General features: G+C 34.0%; 1 protein-coding gene and 1 long non-coding RNA gene across 2 annotated transcripts in view; one reads left to right on the plus strand and one right to left on the minus strand.

The window, feature by feature from the left end:
• Positions 1–9,754: 9,754 nt before the first annotated feature.
• On the plus strand, positions 9,755–12,484 carry LOC125058166. The gene is made up of 3 exons (XR_007118328.1): positions 9,755–9,862; positions 10,549–10,626; positions 11,702–12,484. It is a non-coding gene; the product is annotated as an uncharacterized LOC125058166 (long non-coding RNA).
• A 7,876-nt stretch (positions 12,485–20,360) lies between these two features.
• Positions 20,361–20,835, minus strand: part of LOC125058610 (unextended protein-like) — a 46,143-nt gene continuing 45,668 nt past the window's right edge. Inside the window, exon 16 of the mRNA XM_047662717.1 lies at positions 20,361–20,700. Within this exon, the coding sequence (XP_047518673.1) occupies positions 20,590–20,700 (111 nt within the window). The 3' untranslated portion in view covers positions 20,361–20,589. The remainder of the gene's footprint in view (positions 20,701–20,835) is intronic.

Here is a 20,835-nt window from a genome sequence, read left to right on the forward strand (position 1 = left end):
AATGATCATCAGATAATGTCTATTAATTATGAAAATTATTGTGTAGTTAGCTATTTCAGCCGGAAGTGTATGATACACGGTGGATCATTAATATTAATCAAAAATTCTGTTAAATCTAAAGAAAGGAAAGACATTATCAGATTGTCAGTTGAACATTCTATAGAATTGTCCTGTGTCGAGCTCGATAAGCATGTTGTAGTATGTGTTTACAGACCTCCGGGCTATCAGAATCTATCTGTATTTGATTCTGTAATGGAAGATGTGTTAAAAAAACTTAGTACTAGTAGTAAATCAATCATCATAAGTGGTGATTTTAATATTAACTTATTAGAAACAAACTCAAATAGTATCAGATTAATAAGTCTTTTTAAATCATTTAATCTGTCTAATGTTTTTATGGAACCAACTAGAGTGACAGCTTCTTCTGCCACTTGTATAGATAATATTTTTTGTAATTGTGATTACTTACATAAAGAAATTGTTAATAAATTGCCTTCTGATCACAGTGGACAAACAATAACGTTTTGTGCCTACATACCTGTACAAAAAATTCAAATAAGGTATAGGCCAATTACATGTAAAAATTTGGAGAAATTAAATAATACCTTGACCAGTAAATTGTGTGTTCAAAACTTTAATAATATTTGGGACCCTAATGAGTTCTATGCGGAGTTTTTTACCTTGTTAAAATCGCAATTTAATGACATTGTTCCACAAAAGATAAAAAGTATTTACACCAAGTTCTTATTTAGTGATTGGGCGACTCCAGGTATTCGTAAGAGCAGGGATAAACTTTTTGAACTGTATGGCCTAAGGCAACTTGTAAAAAATACAAACTTTCATCAGCATGTTGCGAAATATTCAAAAACTTTTAAAAGTGTGTGCAAAATTGCTAAAGCACTGTATATTAGTAATAAAATAAAATCAGCGGATGACAAAATAAAAACTACCTGGCAAATAATAAATAATGAAACTGGTAGAAAAAACCAGCGTAATACTGAATTTAACTTAGAGACTGCACATGGCCCAATAAACTCAAATGCAGAAATAGCTCAGGAATTTGAAAACTTTTTTATCAATATTCCCTTTAAAACTACCGAAGCTTTAAGTTCATCATCCGCACTTTCTTTTGCGTTACTTACGAAGAATGTAAGGGCATGCCCTACGGAGTTTCGATTTCAATATACAAACCCCCAGGCTGTTATAAAAGCTTTTAAAGATCTTAAAATTAAATCTACAGAAGATCTTTGGGGATTGTCTGTAAAAGTCTGTAGTTCTATCATCGAAACTATTGCGCCTTATTTAGCTTTCATATTTAACACCAGCATAGACCAAGGAGTCTTTCCGGATCTCATGAAACACAGTAAAGTAGTTCCGTTGTTCAAATCCGGTGATAGTAAAGAACCCAATAATTATAGACCTGTGTCAATTCTGCCAGCTCTCAGTAAGGTGTTTGAAAAGTTAATGCTCAATCAAATGTTATGTCACTTTAATAAAAACTCCATCTTTCATGAACAACAGTACGGTTTCACCAAAGGGCGTTGTACAACTGACGCCGGTGTCTCCCTAATCAAGAACATTTTTAACGCTTGGGAGGAAGCACAAGATGCCATTGGAATCTTTTGCGACCTTTCGAAGGCGTTCGATTGCGTAGACCATGAGACTCTTCTGCTGAAACTTAATCACTACGGGATTAAGAACAAAGCTCTGGACTTACTAAGATCTTACTTGAAAAACAGACAGGTTAAAGTTCAGGTTAACGGCATAAACTCGTTAGGGTCTGAAATTACAATGGGCGTTCCTCAAGGTTCAATATTGGGTCCATTCCTCTTTTTAGTATACATAAATGATTTACCCCAATTAGTTCAGAATAAACCGAAGATGGTGTTATTTGCAGATGACACATCATTGATTTTTAAAGTAGATCGACGGTCACAAAATCGTGACGACGTGAATAACTCTATTCTTCGGGTCCAAAATTGGTTTACGGTAAACAATTTGGCACTGAATGATAAAAAAACTAAATGTATTAGATTTACGTTGCCAAATGTTAAAAGTAAGGAATGTGACATAATGTTGAATGAAGGAAAACTGGAATTTATTAATCAAACGGTTTTCCTAGGCATCACGCTAGACGAGAAGTTACAATGGGGACCCCATATCACATCTCTTGCGGGGCGGCTGAGCTCAGCCGTTTATGCGGTTAGAAAGATAAGATATTTAACCAATGTAGAAACTGCGCGTTTGGTCTATTTTAGCTACTTTCACAGCATAATGTCTTACGGCATTTTACTGTGGGGTCGGGCTGCTGACATAGAATCCATTTTTATTTTGCAAAAGAGAGCGGTCAGAGCCATTTATAATCTACGTCGTTGCGAATCTCTCAGGGAACTATTTAAAAAGATTAATATTATGACAGTACCTTGCCAATTCATTTATGAAAATATTATGTATGTAAGAAAGAATCTACGTCTTTTTTGTAAAATAAATGAAAGACATAATTTTAGTACTAGAAATAAAGATAAAATAGCTCAACCATCTTTCAGATTAGCCAAAGTTCAAAATTCATTTATGGGGTACTGTGTGAAATGTTACAATAAAATACCTTGTGACATTTTAAAACTAAATGAACGAAAATTTAAATGTTTTATTAAAAGTACACTTTGTAAACAAGCATATTACAAATTAGATGATTATATTCAAGATAAGAATGCTTGGAAACATGCTGGTCCTGCTCCATAGGACAATCCTATGATTGGCTCTATAGCCTGGACAAAATCAAATTGGTTGCTGATTTTTTGCTTTAATGCTACAAATGTAATTATTATTATTATTTTTTTTTTTTGTATCTCACACACTGTTTTGTTGTGTTTTTTTTTTAAATATTTTTATTACTCTTTAATGTTAATATTCTACGGTTTCGATATTTGTAAATATGTGAGGAACATGTATACTAACTTTTTTAGTATAGTAGTTTATTCTAAGAGTACATTGTCTTCACATATAATTATTTAACAAATGTAACAAAATATTGTAAACCTATTTTAAAAGAGTAAGTGTGGAGTTTCTTGCCCATTCTTCTCCACACGAAACTACCTTTTGGAAGGGGCAACTAGAATCATCTTTATATTTTATTTTTTTTTGACGTTCAATAGTGCCATTTTAGATGGTCTAATTGAAATAAACGATTTGACTTTGACTTTGACTTTGAGTTGAAAATGGAACAAAATAGAGATACTGCTCTTAAAATTATGTGCGATAGCTCATTGGATCCGGAATGACGTCTAGAAAAATGTGCTAAAAGCGTGTATTAGCACATAAAAAATTGCAAAAGTTATTGGTCTAAGATCCCGCTATACAACGACCTTCACCGAGATGCTTATTTAATGAAACTTATTTTATATATAATTTAATATGTCAATAAATATAATCCATATGGGTTGCCTAGCAAATTTCAGTCCAGAGTATTTTTAATTAATTTAAAAAAAAAATATTTTTTTAAACATTTCACCGGTATGATTATTAGATAAATTCTATACCAATCGAAAGTATGAAGCCCATAGAATATGCAAAAGTTAGGTTGTTTTTAATCAATTAATTATTTATGTGTATATTTTTTATGTGACACTAAAGTATATATACATCTTTAGTATAAAAGAAGGTTTTAGTGATACATATATAATACTACCCTGATTAAAAATATTGATTGAAAAAAGTTCAAAAAATTTACTACATGCAAATTATAAAAAAAAATTTTTTTTTTAATATTAATTAAACATACTCTGGACTGAAATTTGCTAGGCAACCCATATGGATTATATTTATTGACATATTAAATTAAATATAAAATAAGTTTCATTAAATAAGCATCTCGGTGAAGGTCGTTGTATAGCGGGATCTTATACTATATAGACAATTAAAGATGAAAAAAAATGGCATTTAGATTTTTGCCAATATTTAATAAACTATTAATATTTTAGAAATTTCAAATAAAGATTCTGAAAGAGGAGGAAATTTCCAATAAAAAACTCCTAACTCAGAGTTCCGGGAGAAAATTTTAGAAATTTTTTTGATTATCATGAATATTACTTTTATTTAAAATTAAAGTTTTTTTTTCTATACTTTGTTATATATGGTTGTTTTTGTTAATTTTAGAAGTTTTAGAAAAAAATAATAAAAGAAAGTTGAATATTTGTTTATAACAACTTGGTAAGTTAATAAACAATAGAATTGTTGATTGAAAAATTTTTTTTTTCTGTTACTTTATAGAGGACTGTCAATTATGATTTTTAGAAAAAAAAAATCTTAACTAATTATTTAAACAATAGAAAATTAAAAAAAACGATTATAAACAATTAAAAATTGTTATTAAGGAAATTTTTTTTTTAAATCATAAAATTTTTAATGTAATAAAGTTGTGTTAAAATTTTTTTTTTAAATATTGATTTAATCAATTTGTTTAAAAAAAATTTATCAACAAATGGCGGGGTTTTTTTTTTGCAAATCAATAAATATCTTGTATTAATAAAAAAACGATTATATGTAGATTTAGAAAAAAAAAATTTTTTTTAACAACATTACATGGATGTTTAAGTTTTTGTTTACGTAAAAAAAATTTTAATAAACAAAGTATAAATATTTTTTTAACTTTTATGGCACGATCTTGTTAAGTATGTATGTAAGAAAGGCTCTACGAAGCGAAATATTTTTACGACCATTATTTAAACATTTTTTTTCACTTACAATTAAGACGGTCGTTCGAGAAAATTTCGTTAGTTAACAATTATTTAACTTGTTGAAAAATTAACTTAAAGTAAAATTTTCAACGGGAATAAATTAATTATAGTGTTCAGAACACACCATAATTTTTTCAAATTTAAAAAAAAAATATTCAATACCTTAAATAAATTAATTAATGTGCCGTAGTCGCTTTTGACGCCACGCGCGAATCCTAAAAATGTCACCCGCAGACCTATTTTCAGCGTTAAATTAAAATTACAAATAATGGGGATAGAGTTCCGGGAGTTTGGAGTTTTTTATTGGAAATTTTCTCCTCTTTCAGAATCTTTATTTTAAATTTCTTAAATATTAATAGTTTATTAAATATTGGCAAAAAACTAAATGCCATTTTTTTTCATCTTTAATTGTCTATAACTTTTGCAATTTTTTATGTGCTAATACACGCTTTTAGCACATTTTTCTAGACGTCATTCCGGATCCAATGTGCGATAGCACATAATTTTAAGAGCAGTATCTCTATTTTGTTCCATTTTCAACTTGTCGACTAGACTATTTACTATGATATATTACAAACATATTTAAATATATTATTGAATGTTATTAAAACCATTAAAAACGGTTACAAAATAATTCAGCATGCACACAACTAAATGCGCGTCCTTTAAGAAAGAGTTGTGGGCAACAAACTATTCTTTCTCTTGTGGAGGCTGGTGAACAGTTTCTCCTACCTAAAAGAGAATCCTCGACCACTCTGACCACCGACTGACTGGAAGGCCCCAGTTGTATGTAGTTTTGTTAGGAAAATTGAAGAAAAACAATGTATTATCATTACGACATTTAATTCTCTATCCGAGTTTTTTGAAGTTATACTTCTTTAAGCGCGTTATGAAAAATTGATGAGGGTGAAATTTTACGATGCGCGCGCACCGTGACACAAAATTAACAGAATGAAGTTAGTTCTAGGTGGCATGAAAATCGATAATAACTATTGTTACGAGCTAGGGGATCGGATAGAAACGCCGTAGATTTCTTCAAGGGTTTATTTCTAAATAAATCTACGAGGAATTTGTTAACACTAAAAACTGGAAATTACGCACTAAAATTCACTGAATACACACACAAGATACTGTCACTAATTACTCTAATAACACGCACTTCACACAGTACTTGTATTCACTTTTCTTCACTATATTCGCACTTTGTCACTCCGGTATTTATTGCTTGGTATCGCATTCAAAACTGAACTGATCGATCGCGTTTCGGCTCGCTTATATATCCCTGGGAGCAATGTTCGAGAACTCTCTAGGCGGCGGCGCAACTGAGTAGCGATCGCACAATTCTAGAACGTGCGTACTAGCTATCTCTTTCGCACATTGCTCCGTCCTTGTCGTACGGCGTTCTAGAGTGCTCGGTCTAGCTTCGAGAAGGTTCTCTTTTCTTGAACGACCCTAAGTCGAATTGGTTCGGATATACTTCAGTGGGCAGCTGGTTCCACATAGTGGTGGTGCGCGGCAAAAACTGTCTTAAGAAACGCTCAGTTGTGGAACGACGGACGTCGAGGTGATACGGGTTAAAAATAATATAATTCTTTAAGTCGTCTTTCATTCCGATTGGGGGCCATCCATAAAGTACGTCACACGAATTTTAGGACTTTTGAACCCCTCCCCCCGTCCTTGTCACAGGTTGTCACATTTTTATAACCCCCCCTCTTGATGTGACGTCACACATTTTTTAAATTTATGTATATTAAAAATAATCGTTGTAATAACAATAAACAATAGTAAGGTTGATGTTGCAATAATATATGCTTGTAACTTATAGAAAGAGACAGAAATAGTGTTTCGGGACACTTTCGAGCGTTACTTTTATTCGAGACTGTGCATCTTGGGTTTTTTGTATATCAATGGTTTTAGTATTTAAAATTTTAACATGTGACGTCACAAAAGTATTGACCCCCCCATGCCCCTTGTCACACGATGTCACACTTCGGTGATACCCTCCCTCCCCATTAACGTGTGACGTACATTATGGATGGCCCCTTGGAGAAAATTACGATATAGAGCCTTTGTGAAATGATATACGGACAACAATGATGTTTAATTTAACAAACATGTTTGTTTGAAATACATATTTTTAATTTTATAAATTTTGACTCGGTCAATCGTCAAATTCGATTCAATTTTTGTTTCGCTTGGTTTATTATTCGCATTATGAATTTTATTTTTGCCAATGTTTTAGTAACGCTCTCAGTTTTATAACTTCTTAGTGTGCGTATTGTGAACTATTTTAAGCCAAAGCATTCGTTATTTTATTATCATTCAAACCCATTGTTTCTCAAGAAGGACCCACAGGGGGGAATTTAATTGTTAAGAAGGGCTATTCGAAAATCTTAATATATATAAATTACGTGTCACGTTGTTTGTCCGCTATGGACTCCTAAACTACTGGACCGATTTCAATCAAATTTGCACACCGTGTGTAGTTTGATCCAACTTAAAAGATAGGATAGCTTACATCTCAATTTATACCCGCAATATTATTTTATTGCAAAATATTTGTTTATTATTTGATAGTCACAATTCTAACAGATGGCGCTGTGTTGAAAGTACCAACGTTTCACATAAGCTACAATTTAATGGCATAACCACCAATAAAGCATGGTGGTCCCCATGACTGGTGTTCTCCTACCGTTTTCCTTGAATAGTTTACTACTATGTAATATAACAAAAACCTTAGCCACAGCAACGCTTGGCCGGCCTGCTAGTATATTATATTTTAAAATAATTGGAATTTCAGTTTGTTATTATGTTTTAAATTTACTTGAGCAGTGTTGGCCTAGTGGCTTCAGCGTGTGACTCTCATCCCTGAGGTCGTAGGTTCGATCCCCAGCTGTACACCAATGGACTTTCTTTCTATACGCATTTAACATTCGCTCAAACAGTGAAGGAAAACATCGTGATAAAACCGACATATCTTAGACCCTAAAAGTCGACGGCGTGTGTCAGGCACTGGAGGCTGATCACCTACTTGCCTATTAGATTTAAAACTGATCATGAAACAGATTCAGAAATCTGAGGCCAAGACTTAACGAGGTTTGAGCGCCACTGGTTTTTTTTTTAAATTCACTTACTGTGTTTCGTTAAACGGTTAAGAATTTCCAAGTATTTTTCTTCCTAAAACCTATCATTTAATTTTCTTAGCAATTCAAGTTTAGATATTAGAAATTATATGTTACATAAAGGGGATTTAAAGAATTTTAGGAAGGCTAAGGTGGGGCATGGAGAGCAGGCCTAGGGCTTCGGCGTGCGACTCTCATCCCTGAGGTCGTAGTTTCGATCCCCGGCTGTGCACCAATGGACTTTCTTTCTATGTGCGCAACTGCGCAGTGAAGGAAAACATCGTGAGGAAACCGGCTTGCCTTAGACTGAAAAAGACGACGGTGTGTGACAGGAACTATGCCATGCCAGGGGTGTTAAGACACATCATGAAACAGATTTAGAAATATAAGGCCCAGACCTAAATAGGTTGTAGCGTCACTGATTTATTTATTTTTTGAGGTCCCATACTAAATTAGTATCTCATCCCTCCCTCATCCTTACGACTGATAATTGTTAGGACTATATGGATACGAGGTATGTACTCAGGGCTTAGTTTTAGGTATTACTAGCTGCCCCCGCGAACATCGTTTCTCCTTAATTTGATTTTACTAAGCTTACCTTTTTCGTACATACCAACATGGAACATTTTGCTATGCTACCCCTACTGTTCGGTTTTCCGGAATGAAAACTTTTTAGGGTTTTCTATGAATTTTTCTCTATATAAACCTCAGAGTTCAAGTCATTAGATTTTAATTAACAAATCAAAAATAGGGGTTGATCGTAGAGGGGTTAAAATATGGGTATGTATCTTTGTATGTTGTATCATAAAAAAATAAAAACAAAAAAAATTTTTTTTTTGGAGTGGACACTCCTTATCACTCAGAGGTTTGAAAGATAGATAGTAGCCGATTCTCAGACATACTGAATGTGCATAAAAAATTCATAAGAATCGGTCAAGCCGTTTCGGAGGAGTATGGGAACGAACATTGTGACACGAAAATTTTGTATATTAGATAGTAGTAAACTATTCAAGGGAAACGGTAGGAGAACACCAGCCATGGGGACCATCATGCTTTTTGGTGGTAATGCCATTAAATTGTAGCTTATGTGAAACGTTGGTACTTTCAACACAGCGCCATCTTTTAGAATTGTGACTGTCAAATAATCAACAAATACTTTGCAATAAAATAATATTGCGGGTATAAATTAAGATGTAAGGACAAAAAAAATTTTTTTAATTTTTTTATGGTACAGCATACAAAAATACATAGAGTCTGGCTAATTAAAGAAGATAACGAAAAAGCGAGGCAAATTAAAAAAAAATATTTGATATATTTTGTGGATTAAACTTACTTGGTACTTGATTTTATTTTATTATTTTTTACATTGATAGTAACCGTATATCTATTAAATTAAATACTAAACGTATTAAGTATTTTACTATTGATACCTAAAATGATGGATAGCATTGCATGGAAAACTATATTTATTATATAAAACACAACTTTATTCGTAATAATCAAAATCAGAATCCAAAAAAATCAATAAAAAAAGGTTAGGCTATTATACCTGTTAACTATTCGGAAAAAATATATAATTGAAATAAAAATGAGTAATTGCATGAAGTATCAAGACAATAAATCATACTAGTCTAAGAAATTCAATGACATTCTGTGTTGCCATCCGAAAGTTTTCAAATAATTCAATTATCTTCTTTAATTAGCCAGACTCTACCAAACCTAATTGTCACCCCTCTACGATCAACCCCTATTTATTATGATAGTAGATAGTTATTTTTATTTAACTAAAAAAGTTTCCTTGAAATAATATACATGGCAAAACAACGTTTACCGGGTCACCTAGTATATATATATATATATATAATATATACAATATATAATAAACATTTTAGATGCAGAGCAATTTAGCTCAGAGTATGTTCCTGGCTGGTGGCAGAGGTGGTTACGCGGGTGCGGCCTTGCAGGGACCACTCGCGTACTTGGAGAAGACTGCGACCAATATAGGTATAAATAATTTTTTTGGCGCGTTAGGGAAAAATGATGAGAGTAAGTTTTTACGATGCGCGCACACCGTCACAAAAAACCGACACCCTGAAGTTATAGTCAACGTTTTAGTGTTTTCTATCTTTAGTGTAGCTGCTTGCAGCTTGGTTATTTCTACCAACGTAGAATAAGGCGATAGATAAAAGTTTTGAAAAGATTAGTATCTTGTTACTCCAAAGAAGTATACTTCTAACGCGTGTACATAAGTAAACGTGTTTTATTATGAATAATGTTGATAACATTACGTTCTTGTCTGCGTTATTTTAGAGAAAGGTGTCAATCAAAAACATAATTTGTAAAAAACCTTGACTTGCAACGCAGTTCTTCTGCTAAAGTTGAGATCCATGTAATTCCGTAAATTCAGTCCTTAAGGAACCTTCTGTCTTAGTTATTACGTAATTAGCTAACCTAAAACATCTTAATGACCACGTACAAATTTACTCTCATCATTCATCGCGCCAAAAGTACAACTTCAAAAATAAAACAGCTCACATGAATACATTTGTCTCTTTCCATCATATCGTTCGTTAACAATGTGAAAGGGATGAAAGAGGGCTTTCTTTAAAAGTGCATTATCTATATTTTTATGGTTGTATAGAAGTTTTAATCTACGTCGATATCGGCGTTGTAATAAATGTATTTTTCAGACATGGTGGGGCTGGGTGATGGGCGAAGGTGACGCGGTCGCGGGAGGGGAAGGGGGCGTGGACGTGGCAGAGGCAGAGGTAATATTTGACTCATTCGTTCTTTATTCATTCATTTGACGACTCATTGGTCTAGTGGTTAGTACCCCTGACTGCGAATCCATGGGTCCCGGGTTCGATCCCCGGCTGAGACAAACATCGATGTGATGAGCATTTGGTGTTGTGCTTAGATCTTGGGTGTTTAAATATGTATTTATATGTCTATCTATCTATAATATATATGTATATCCGTGGCATAGTACCCATAACACAAGCTTCACCAGCTTAGCATGGGACTAGGTCAATTGGTGTGAATTGTCTTTAAAAAAAAACAACATAATTTAAAAGCAGTCCGACAACTTCACAGGATAACTGTGCATCTTCAATCGCATTTACTATGGATAGTATTCTGAGGAGTTGTTCGGATTATACCTGAATCTGAGTTTCATCAGCAGACGTCGAAATCAAGGAAATTCCAACCATATTACGACGTCCGTCCACAAAAATATGGAACCAGCTGCCTATTGAAATATTTCCCAAGCATTCCCAATTTATTCCCAAGCAAATATTACCCAAAGGGTCCTTCAAGCACATCTCTGCAAGAGGAATCAGAAGAGAAACTGAGAGCAGTTAAAATCTTTCGCGTGTTTCTGCAAGATAAGATAGATGATTAGAGTCAGTCATAAAAAAAGACATGAATCGCTCACGCTTACTCACGCTGGTGCCAACCAGTGTTCAGTGTGAGAGGGCATTTTCAGCTGGTAGGAAAATAGTGACTGACATAAGATGCCCCTTTTCAGGTAGCACTCTCTTGGCTTCTTAAGAAGTTATTCCAAAAACATTCGCGAGATTGTAATTCCTAATCCCACGAAATCTAAAATTCACTGCCTCGACTCGAGATTGCATTCCCTACTTGAATATGAGGCAAGATGCGTATCAATATTACTTTTTTTATATAACAGGGGGCAATCGGGCAGGAGGCTCACTCTATGTGAGTGATACCGCCGCCCATGGACACTCACACGCTCTCTCTCACACTCACTGCTAGGCTCGCAAGTACATTGTCGGCCTTATAAGAATTGGTAAAAATGTTTATTAACCATTGTATTCTTTTCAGGTCGCGGTGCATCCCCTGAATACGGTGGTAGCTTGACGCCTCCGTAGCCCTCCCTCCCCGCGGGGACCTCCCCCGCCCCTCACTCATTCGCTGATCTACTAGATTCACTCATGTCTTAACTATGCTAGTGTAGATACTCTACATACTTTGTGGGGTGGATTTCAGTACATAGATGGAGACGGATATTTTATTATAATATATGTCAAAGACGTTATAGTTACACCATATATAATTCAAGAACGGCCGGACAAATTTTCATGATATAGTGTTTTTGAATATAAATATAATATTCATATTCAAAGTTCATTTGTTATAAATGGTATAAACGCACTGACAGCTCCTGTAATCTATGGTTAGTTTTAAAAATGACGTATATTGAAATTGAACTGACCAGTTGTTTGTTAAACTAAATAATTTTAAAATCTTGACATTGACATTACGAGCTTTGCCGAAACTTGTCTGCCTCCATTAGTAAATCAGTGAGTGACATAGAGTGAGTTTATTTAGAGAATGCAGTGATATGTAAGACTCTCAGAGTAATTACTCTATTATACCAACAGATAACGAAACCTCCGAGTATCGGTATGTCTGTAAGGTTAGAAAATTTTATAGTGATGAGCCATGTTTGTAGTAGGTTAGCCACTAAAGATTTTGATTTAGGCCGCTAACTCACCGGGACGCCACGGTGACGTCACCGGCTACGTAGGCATAACTACCCTTTGCTAGCCAACTGGACTCGCCAGCAGCTGTCTATCTGACAGTTCTCTCAGGTTTCGTATTGAGAATGGAAAGCATAAAAAGGGGAAGTGTTGCTCCTGGTTGCGCTTCCAACTTGCCAAGTGGGTTGATTGCCATACATTTCAATATAAATATAAATTGTTTGGATACGTAGCAAGCGACGTTGCCATAGCATCCCGTTAAGTTAGCGGCCTTAGGTGTAAAAAGATACCAAAACATATAAAATTGTAATCATTTGTCTTTTCAATAGTTCTTATTGAAATTAAATGAACATTTGTAGATCAGGAGCGTGAGACAAATCACTTTTCGACAGACACACTATGGTCACGTGACAAGAGAGCACTAATGTCATTTGACAGTCTGTTAGTGTTAGCCACGCCTGTAAAAAAGTGATTATGAAGATTCAGCTCCCGTAGAAGAGTTTTATGAATTAACAATAAACTTAGCAATAATCAATTTTTTTTTAAATATAATTAATTAACCTCGTTTATAATGAATCATATGAATATGTATGCTAATAATTATTATGAAAGCTGTAGAATTACTTAGTGTAGTGCCAGACACGATATTATAAAAAATAAGTTGTCTACTAGAAATATACGCCCATATTAGATAATTAGATAGACTCTTAGATAAACTCTTCCACTATGAGAAAGTCAACTGTGTTAATGTTCAGATGATTTTAGTGAGTCTTCCCCGTAAGAGAAGTGTTGTTTTGAGCCACTAGTCAAGCGTGAGACAATACGTTGAGAATCTCGGCAATACACCAATCGTATATCGTTGAAGGCGTTAGAAAACCGGCATGTTAATAAAAAGCGATGGCCGATGACAGGTGTCAGACACAGTGCAGACCTTTTCTTTTTTTAATTTCTTAATCTCTCCGACGCTTGTGGTGCGAATCATTATTTTATTCCCATATTTTGTTAAGAAAATTCGTAGGATTACTGTCGTAGCCACTTCCAATAATATTCCTAATATTCATATGCTGAATTGCATTTTTATACATAAATATGTAGGTATAGAAGTTAAATATTGTCTATGTATGTTTAGAACACTATTATTAGGTCTAGTCTTTGTCAGTTCTCTAGCGTATAAGTAATTTATTATTAACGAATTATTATGTGGATTACATAAATTATACATTCACTACGAAAGATGTGAATGGCTGTGTTACTATATTCTGTCAGCTGTCAGCTTTGTAACTGAACATGTTGGTATACTTGATGAAATGATGTAGCTAGTAAGAATATTTCATCGTTATCTACAAAATAAATTAACTTTTAACTGTCAAAAATCCTATAAGCACTGTCGTTAGTATTTTAATCTGTAATTTATAACAAACTTTTAAAAGTAAAGAATAACATTATACAAATAGTAATTATAATTCTATATTATAAGTAATATTATCTTTAAGCTAGTGTAGTCCTCGGGAAATAAGACTGAGAGGTGATTTTATCTTAGTCAAAGCACACTTTTTCTTAGCACGCAAAATCTGGCAGTTCATGCCGAAGCTTGAGAGAAATATAAATATAATCTGCATGGAATTATGGTTTTTATAGTGTGTGGAAAGAGAGTCTACGCCGCATTTGTTATTTGAGGTCGCAGCAAAAATAAATTTGGTGTGTGTATGTGTGCGTGCGTATACAGTGCGTGCGTGCGTTCGACAGTATCGGAAAGTATATCATTTTTAACGCAGCAAATATGAGTAATATTAGTTTGAATTACCTCGACGCTGGCTGGTGATCTTTTAGCACAGACTATAAATGTCTATAAATTAACTAGCTATATAATATTTAATGTATCTAATAGATTATAGAAAGTAAATTCTTAAATTAATAAAAGTTATATACTAACCTTTTCAAAGCTACATTTGAATATAACTGTAGAATATCGCAATAAATGCATTATTAATTGAAACATTGTTTTATTGTTAATAAAGATCAATGATCACACGAAGTTTGTATCACCAAGGAGTTCTAATTTTTTTTTTGAAAGCGCGCCATTTCTCGTCACTGACATATTTAAATACTTACTAATCTGTGGCTGCGCCAATTTTAGCTATTTCTTGTTTGAAACTGATGCCAATTATTATAAAAGCATGCCATTTTTTAGTCCTTGGGAAGCAATATTTGTTTTGTGATGGGGAAGAGAGACTCAGAAATAAATTTGTCTTGAAAATAAACTAAACGTAAGTATATTTGACATTAGTTTTTAGCGTCAAATACATAGATATCAAGCCAACTAAATATTTTTGGCGGGAAAAAATAAAAAAACATGAACATAAAATCATTTATTTTCAAAACAGATAATATTTTACGCTTAAATCTACTTCGTAAATGCTAAATTTCCGACCAATTAACATATCAAGCCGTACTCAGAGTCGCACGTTAAGACTACGGAATAAATACTTCGCCGTATCATCTTCTATTTTATAGGGGAAAGATTAATATTATTGTGTGTTCGATATAAAAAAATCGAAAACTCCATTGTATATTAACAATTTATAATATAATTTATATTTAGAAATCAATAATAACGGTATTTAATACTTTCTTACATAGTTTACTGGGGGTTACTGTATTAAGATAATATTAATTATGAGATAATTAAATGGACGACTCTGTGTAAGGCATATGTCAGTACTCAGCTATAATGTTGCGAATTCCAGAAGAGATCCTGATCTTATTAGATTATAGAAAAGAACGTTAGACAGTTCATGAATACAGTAGTCTTACCCTGTAATAAATCAGCACTGGTATTCAACAGTCAACTTTTAAGACACGATTTATTACATTTCCACCTTTGGGAGCGTTCAAGTATTATGTTACGAATTTTAGAGGGGGGGGGGGTTCCCTTTTGTAAAAAGTGTACTTTACACCACATAATGGTAACTTTTAGGTATAAAAAGTCACTGGGTGGTCACGAAACGTTTTACTATACTTGAGTACAGAAAAAGTTACACGTTACATGGGGGGGGGGGGGGGCAATAATCTCCAATAAATGCGTGACGTAATACTTGAACGCTCCCTTTACAGAGTAGCCCTGCATGACGAGATGATGCAAGAAGGACGCAACATTTATCGCAGAGTACTGTTTCACTGATTTTACATACAATGACTTACCTAAATCTACGGCCACACACCGAGAACGGACTGAGTAATGACAGCTGTCAAATTCCAACTGTCAAACATGACAGCTCGCGTATTATGGAAAGACTTTTGGAAACCCACTGCGCGTATATAGGCCTCCTATGAAAGGGATATATGCAGTTACACAAATCTTGTGTAAGATTTAAAAATAACACGTGTATGTCATCCATTACGTTTTTGACATTTTTTTTACAGGAGACAATCGGACAGGAATCTCACCTGAGGTTAAGTGATACCGCCGCCCATGGGCACTCGCAAGCGCGCTGCCGTATTTTAAGAATTGGTACGCTCTTTTCTTGAAGGACCCTATCGAATTGGTTCGGAAATACTTCAGTGGGTAGCTGGTTTCACATAGTGGCGGCAAAAACTGTCTAAGAAACGCTCAGTTGTGGAACGACGGACGTAAATGTGATACGGATGGTATTTATACGTTAATTGCGTTAAAAGAAACGCGTTTAAATGTATAACTATGATTAGCAGTGCATGTATGAATTCTCAATCCATTCTGAATGTATGGCGAAGCAAATATCGCCGCATTTTTGATTATTAACATAAAATTAAGTACTTTTAAATGTTTCCGAAAACAGTATTTTCTAATTAAAACATCACAATTCGACTAACACATACGCACGTTTAAAACGTAATTTAGTTGTTTTACAGTGGTATATAGTCTTTTTACTACTGTTGAGAAAAAGTTAGTACTACCTACAGTTGTTCTATTAGTATAAGATCCCGATATACAACGACCTTCCCCGAGATGCTTATTTCATGAAACGTATTTTATATTTAATTTAATATGTCAATAAATATAATCCATATGGGTTGCCTAGCAAATTTCAGTCCAGTGTATGTTTAATTAATATTTAAAAAAAATATTTTTTTATAATTTGCATGTAGTACGTTTTTTTAAGTTTTTTCAATCAATATTTTTAATCAGGGTAGTATTATATATGTATCACTATAACCTTCTTTTTTACTAAAGATGTATATATACTTTAGTGTCACATAAAAAATATACACATAAATAATTAATTGACTAAAAACAACCTAACGTTTGCATATTCTATGGGCTTCATACTTTCGATTGGTATAGAATTTATCTAATAATCATACCGGTGAAATGTTTAAAAAAATATTTCTTTTTAAATATTAATTAAACATACTCTGGACATTTTCTAGGCAACCCGTATGGATTATTTTTATTGACATATTAAATTAAATATGAAATACGTTTCATTAAATAAGCATCTCGGTGAAGGTCGTTGTATATCGGGATCTTAGACCATATGGTAATTCTTTTTTGAAACAGAATCTTAACTAATAATACTAACCAACCGATCACGAAACTGCACAACTGTAGGTATAACCAGCGGCACGTAAGTCTAGCGCTGGCCGATACGTGGAGGGGATTGCTGCGCATGTGTACTGTCGCGCGGGGGACAAAATGCGACTGGAGAGCCAATCGACGCTCTTCATTCCGCTAGCCCCCCTCAGGTACCTTATTTTTTACTTCTGCGCAATAACGGTCAGCGCTAGAGTTTCGTGCCGCTACTTATAACGCGCTAAAGATTAGTCCAATCGCGATATTTCCATCCATCACATAACACTGTCTTCGGAAACTGCTAATAACACAAAGCCAACAAACGAATGACTAGATATAATACTTATTGTCGTACTGTGTTAGGCCATTAAAATAAAGCACCCAAATTATATACAATAAACAAATAAATTTGATAGTTAAAATAAATTCACAAAAATTCTCATTTTGATATTTTAACGAAACTTTAGATAAACTTTAGCCACGATGTGAAATATAAGCAAACTAAAATATAACTTAGACGAAGTATGTTGCTGATAACAATAATGAGGAATGAAACCTATACAGTGAGCAAATAAATGATATTGTCTTTGCCCCTATATCTTTGTACAGTCTGCCACCATTGAATGGAGGCAAACACCACTGTCTAAGGGAGCGTTCAAGTATTACGTAACGTATTTTGGGAGGGGGGAGGGTCCTTTTGTAAAACGGTACGATGCGGGGCAGGGATTAAATTACGCGTTATTGTTAATATTTTTTTCTACTTACACCACATAATAGTAACTAAAGAGTCACTAGGTGGTCACGAAACGTTTTACTATACTTGGGTACAGTACTGTACTTGGGTACTGAATAACGTTACGGCGAGTTACATGGGGGGGGGGTCAATAATCCCCTAAAATTGAGTTACGTAATACTTGAACGCTCCCTATAGCGATAAAACATTTAGTTTCTTTATATTTTAATAGTAAATAAAGTAGAGATACATTATTATCTTTATATTAGTAGAGATACATATTACTAGTAGAGATACAATAGTAATAAAGTAGAGATACATTATTATCTATGGTACAATTAATCTATTACAAATGTGAGTCTTGGCTTGCATCCGTTTCTTTCATCATTATATGATATTGCAACATCTCTAAGACCTACAACGCACTAGCGGCTGGCCGTAATGCGGCGTGCCGCTGCGGTAGGCCGCACATAGATTATAACATGAAACCGCACGATAACGACGCACTGATTTGCGGACAACCGTCAACCGCTCCGGTTGTTCTGGGGCTGCAACGAGCCGCACCGGTTGAATGATGCGGCGCGCCGCGTTCCCTACAGGCACTCGGCGCGGTTAGCCGCAAATACCGCGTCTTACCCGCCTCAGTCATCGCTTGTTCCTTGCGCTAGACACTACGCAGAGTTTTTTGACGATATAATCTACGATGATATAAATAAATAACTGCCGCAACTTCTTCAACGTCCATCATGTGCAATATTTCAAGAAGCACTGACGAGTGACGATTGCGGCAGTCCGCAATAGGGACGGTTAGCTGGAATACGGCATGCCGCTACGGCAGACCGTATATACCGCGGCTACCGCAGCGGCACACCGCATTGCGGCCAGCCGCTAGTGCGTTGTAGGCCTAATAGTTATATCAAATAGGTCTCTCGCAACTTAGTAGCTTAACACGGCTTAAGTAGCTTTCCGCAAAGTTTTTTTTACTAGCTACTTTTCGAATAAATCAAAGACAATATAGGTAAATAATAAAAAAGAATTGTCTTTTTCTGTTTTAAGTACATAATTTAGCAATATTTTGTATTTGCACACAATCTTCTACTACAGATACTTCCTCTAAGGTATAGAAATCTTACAAAAAGAGCCTCTTACTTTTCGGCATTGAAAAGACTTTTATGGGGTGAACAATCCAATCTTAAATTAATCCGCTTATTACAAGTGCAAACTATACTAAAAACAGTGTATATAGCTAGAGATGTATTTGTCCCAAAACCTAGTGAACTTGTAGTTTATTTTTTAAATATAGATACAGCAAAATTTTGGGATCGGAGTACTTTCCTTAAATTTTCAACAACTTGATATTTCATTACGATTCTTGGTTTAAATAAATTAGGATTTATCAATTGGAGTCTTTATTTTATAATAAGTTTTGCGTTCCGGGTGTAGTCTAATAATTTAATTTAAAAATTCTCTAAATCTTGAAATTACTTCTTAAACTGAAATACAGCCTAAATGATTTAAAACAGCTGATCATGACGGGTGAATAAGTCTAGTGTACTACCTAGTGTCTACTTGTGTCTGTATAGTAAAAGAACAAATATTTCTTGGGATAATTCAGAAACCTATGTGCCGCACAATAGGCTAACTCAAAACTACACCAGACTTCTTGACAGAGAAAAAAAGTGCGTGCGTACAAAGTACACATGTCAGAAGTGAAACTTCTTTGAAAATCATTATTACCAAGGTAAAAGCCCCAATAGATGATCATGTACCAGTATATGATCACTCCATGTATTTGTATATCTATATTCACACGTTTACTGCACAAGACTAATATGTAACTACTAAACGAATACAACCAATAGCGTGTATTGTTTCTCGATCTCCCTTACTCTCTCTCTCAATCTTTCTCACTATAGCTCTCTCCCACCTCTCGCTCCATGGCTACTGCTTCATGCTACGTTCGCCCTTTCTCCCTCTCTCGCAAACAATCTCAATAGCTCTCTCCCTTTTCTTCGACAAAAACGCTGCACATCTTCGTGACGCTAATATTATTATTATTGATTCATCTGTAAAAATTTTACCCTCATGTACCTAAAGAAGTTTCACTACAATAACTTAATTGTATAATATTTGGGCTACATAAGCTGTAAATAAATAAATACATATTTTCAGGTACTTTTTCGCCGACTTTAAAAAACCAAGACTCGACTTGTAAGTTTTTTGTATAGTTCACTAGATTTTTGGTACATATTCACGATATTTTTATGATTTTTAAACGAGAATTTAATTACTTAGGGTACCTACTCAAAATTTTACTTACTAAAGTTACATAGTCAGCAAGCGTACAACTCTACAATATATCATATAAAATTACTATCGAAATTGGGTTACGTCGACGACATCATTAAGGTTCTTTAACGCCGCTTCTATATTCAATCCCAATCCAATGTTTACTTCTAGAGATTGATATTTCAAACCATTTCTCATAAAATACTTTGCCTATCGATCGATGGATCGTTTTTGAAAAATATCTTTGGATTCGACAGGTCCAATTTTGACATTTATCAATCTAAATTTGCTAAATTCTGGATTGGAAATAATTTTACATTATAGTTTGTTAAGTGTTATTAAAAAATAGCGTATTTTATTAGCCATGTACTATTTATTTTACTAAAATCTATTTATGTATTAAGTACGGACATATTATATATATATTTGTACATATATATTATATATTTCTGTAAAGATCACAGTTTTTTAATACGAGTTTCTAGATATAAGTACGCACTGTCTAAAAAAGCTATATTATTCTAGATATAATTTAAACCATAAATTCAAAATGGCCGCTCTGGCAGTTACACTGATTGGCTGAAGAAATAGAATTTCATAATTATTGTACAACATCGTAAAATATTCCCAGCGCTTCCAAAAACTAAATAATCAGGTTTTATTTAAGTAATTTCTCTTGTTCATCTCTCGCTGCGAATACATCACCATTTCGCTCTGGTGATGAACGGCTAAATGATGACCGGCTATGGTTAGGCGGATTTGGTGATATCTGAAAAAAATATCGCATCATGGATTAGATTGTAGGTATCACAAGGATGTAGCTAACAAACCAAAACAACAAATTCCTAGTTTGATTCTTGAATCAATATGTTTTTGAAAGTCTTGTTAAATGGTCCTTCGGTCC

This window comes from Pieris napi, chromosome 18 (assembly GCF_905475465.1).
Source record: "Pieris napi chromosome 18, ilPieNapi1.2, whole genome shotgun sequence".
NCBI lineage: Eukaryota > Metazoa > Arthropoda > Insecta > Lepidoptera > Pieridae > Pieris > Pieris napi.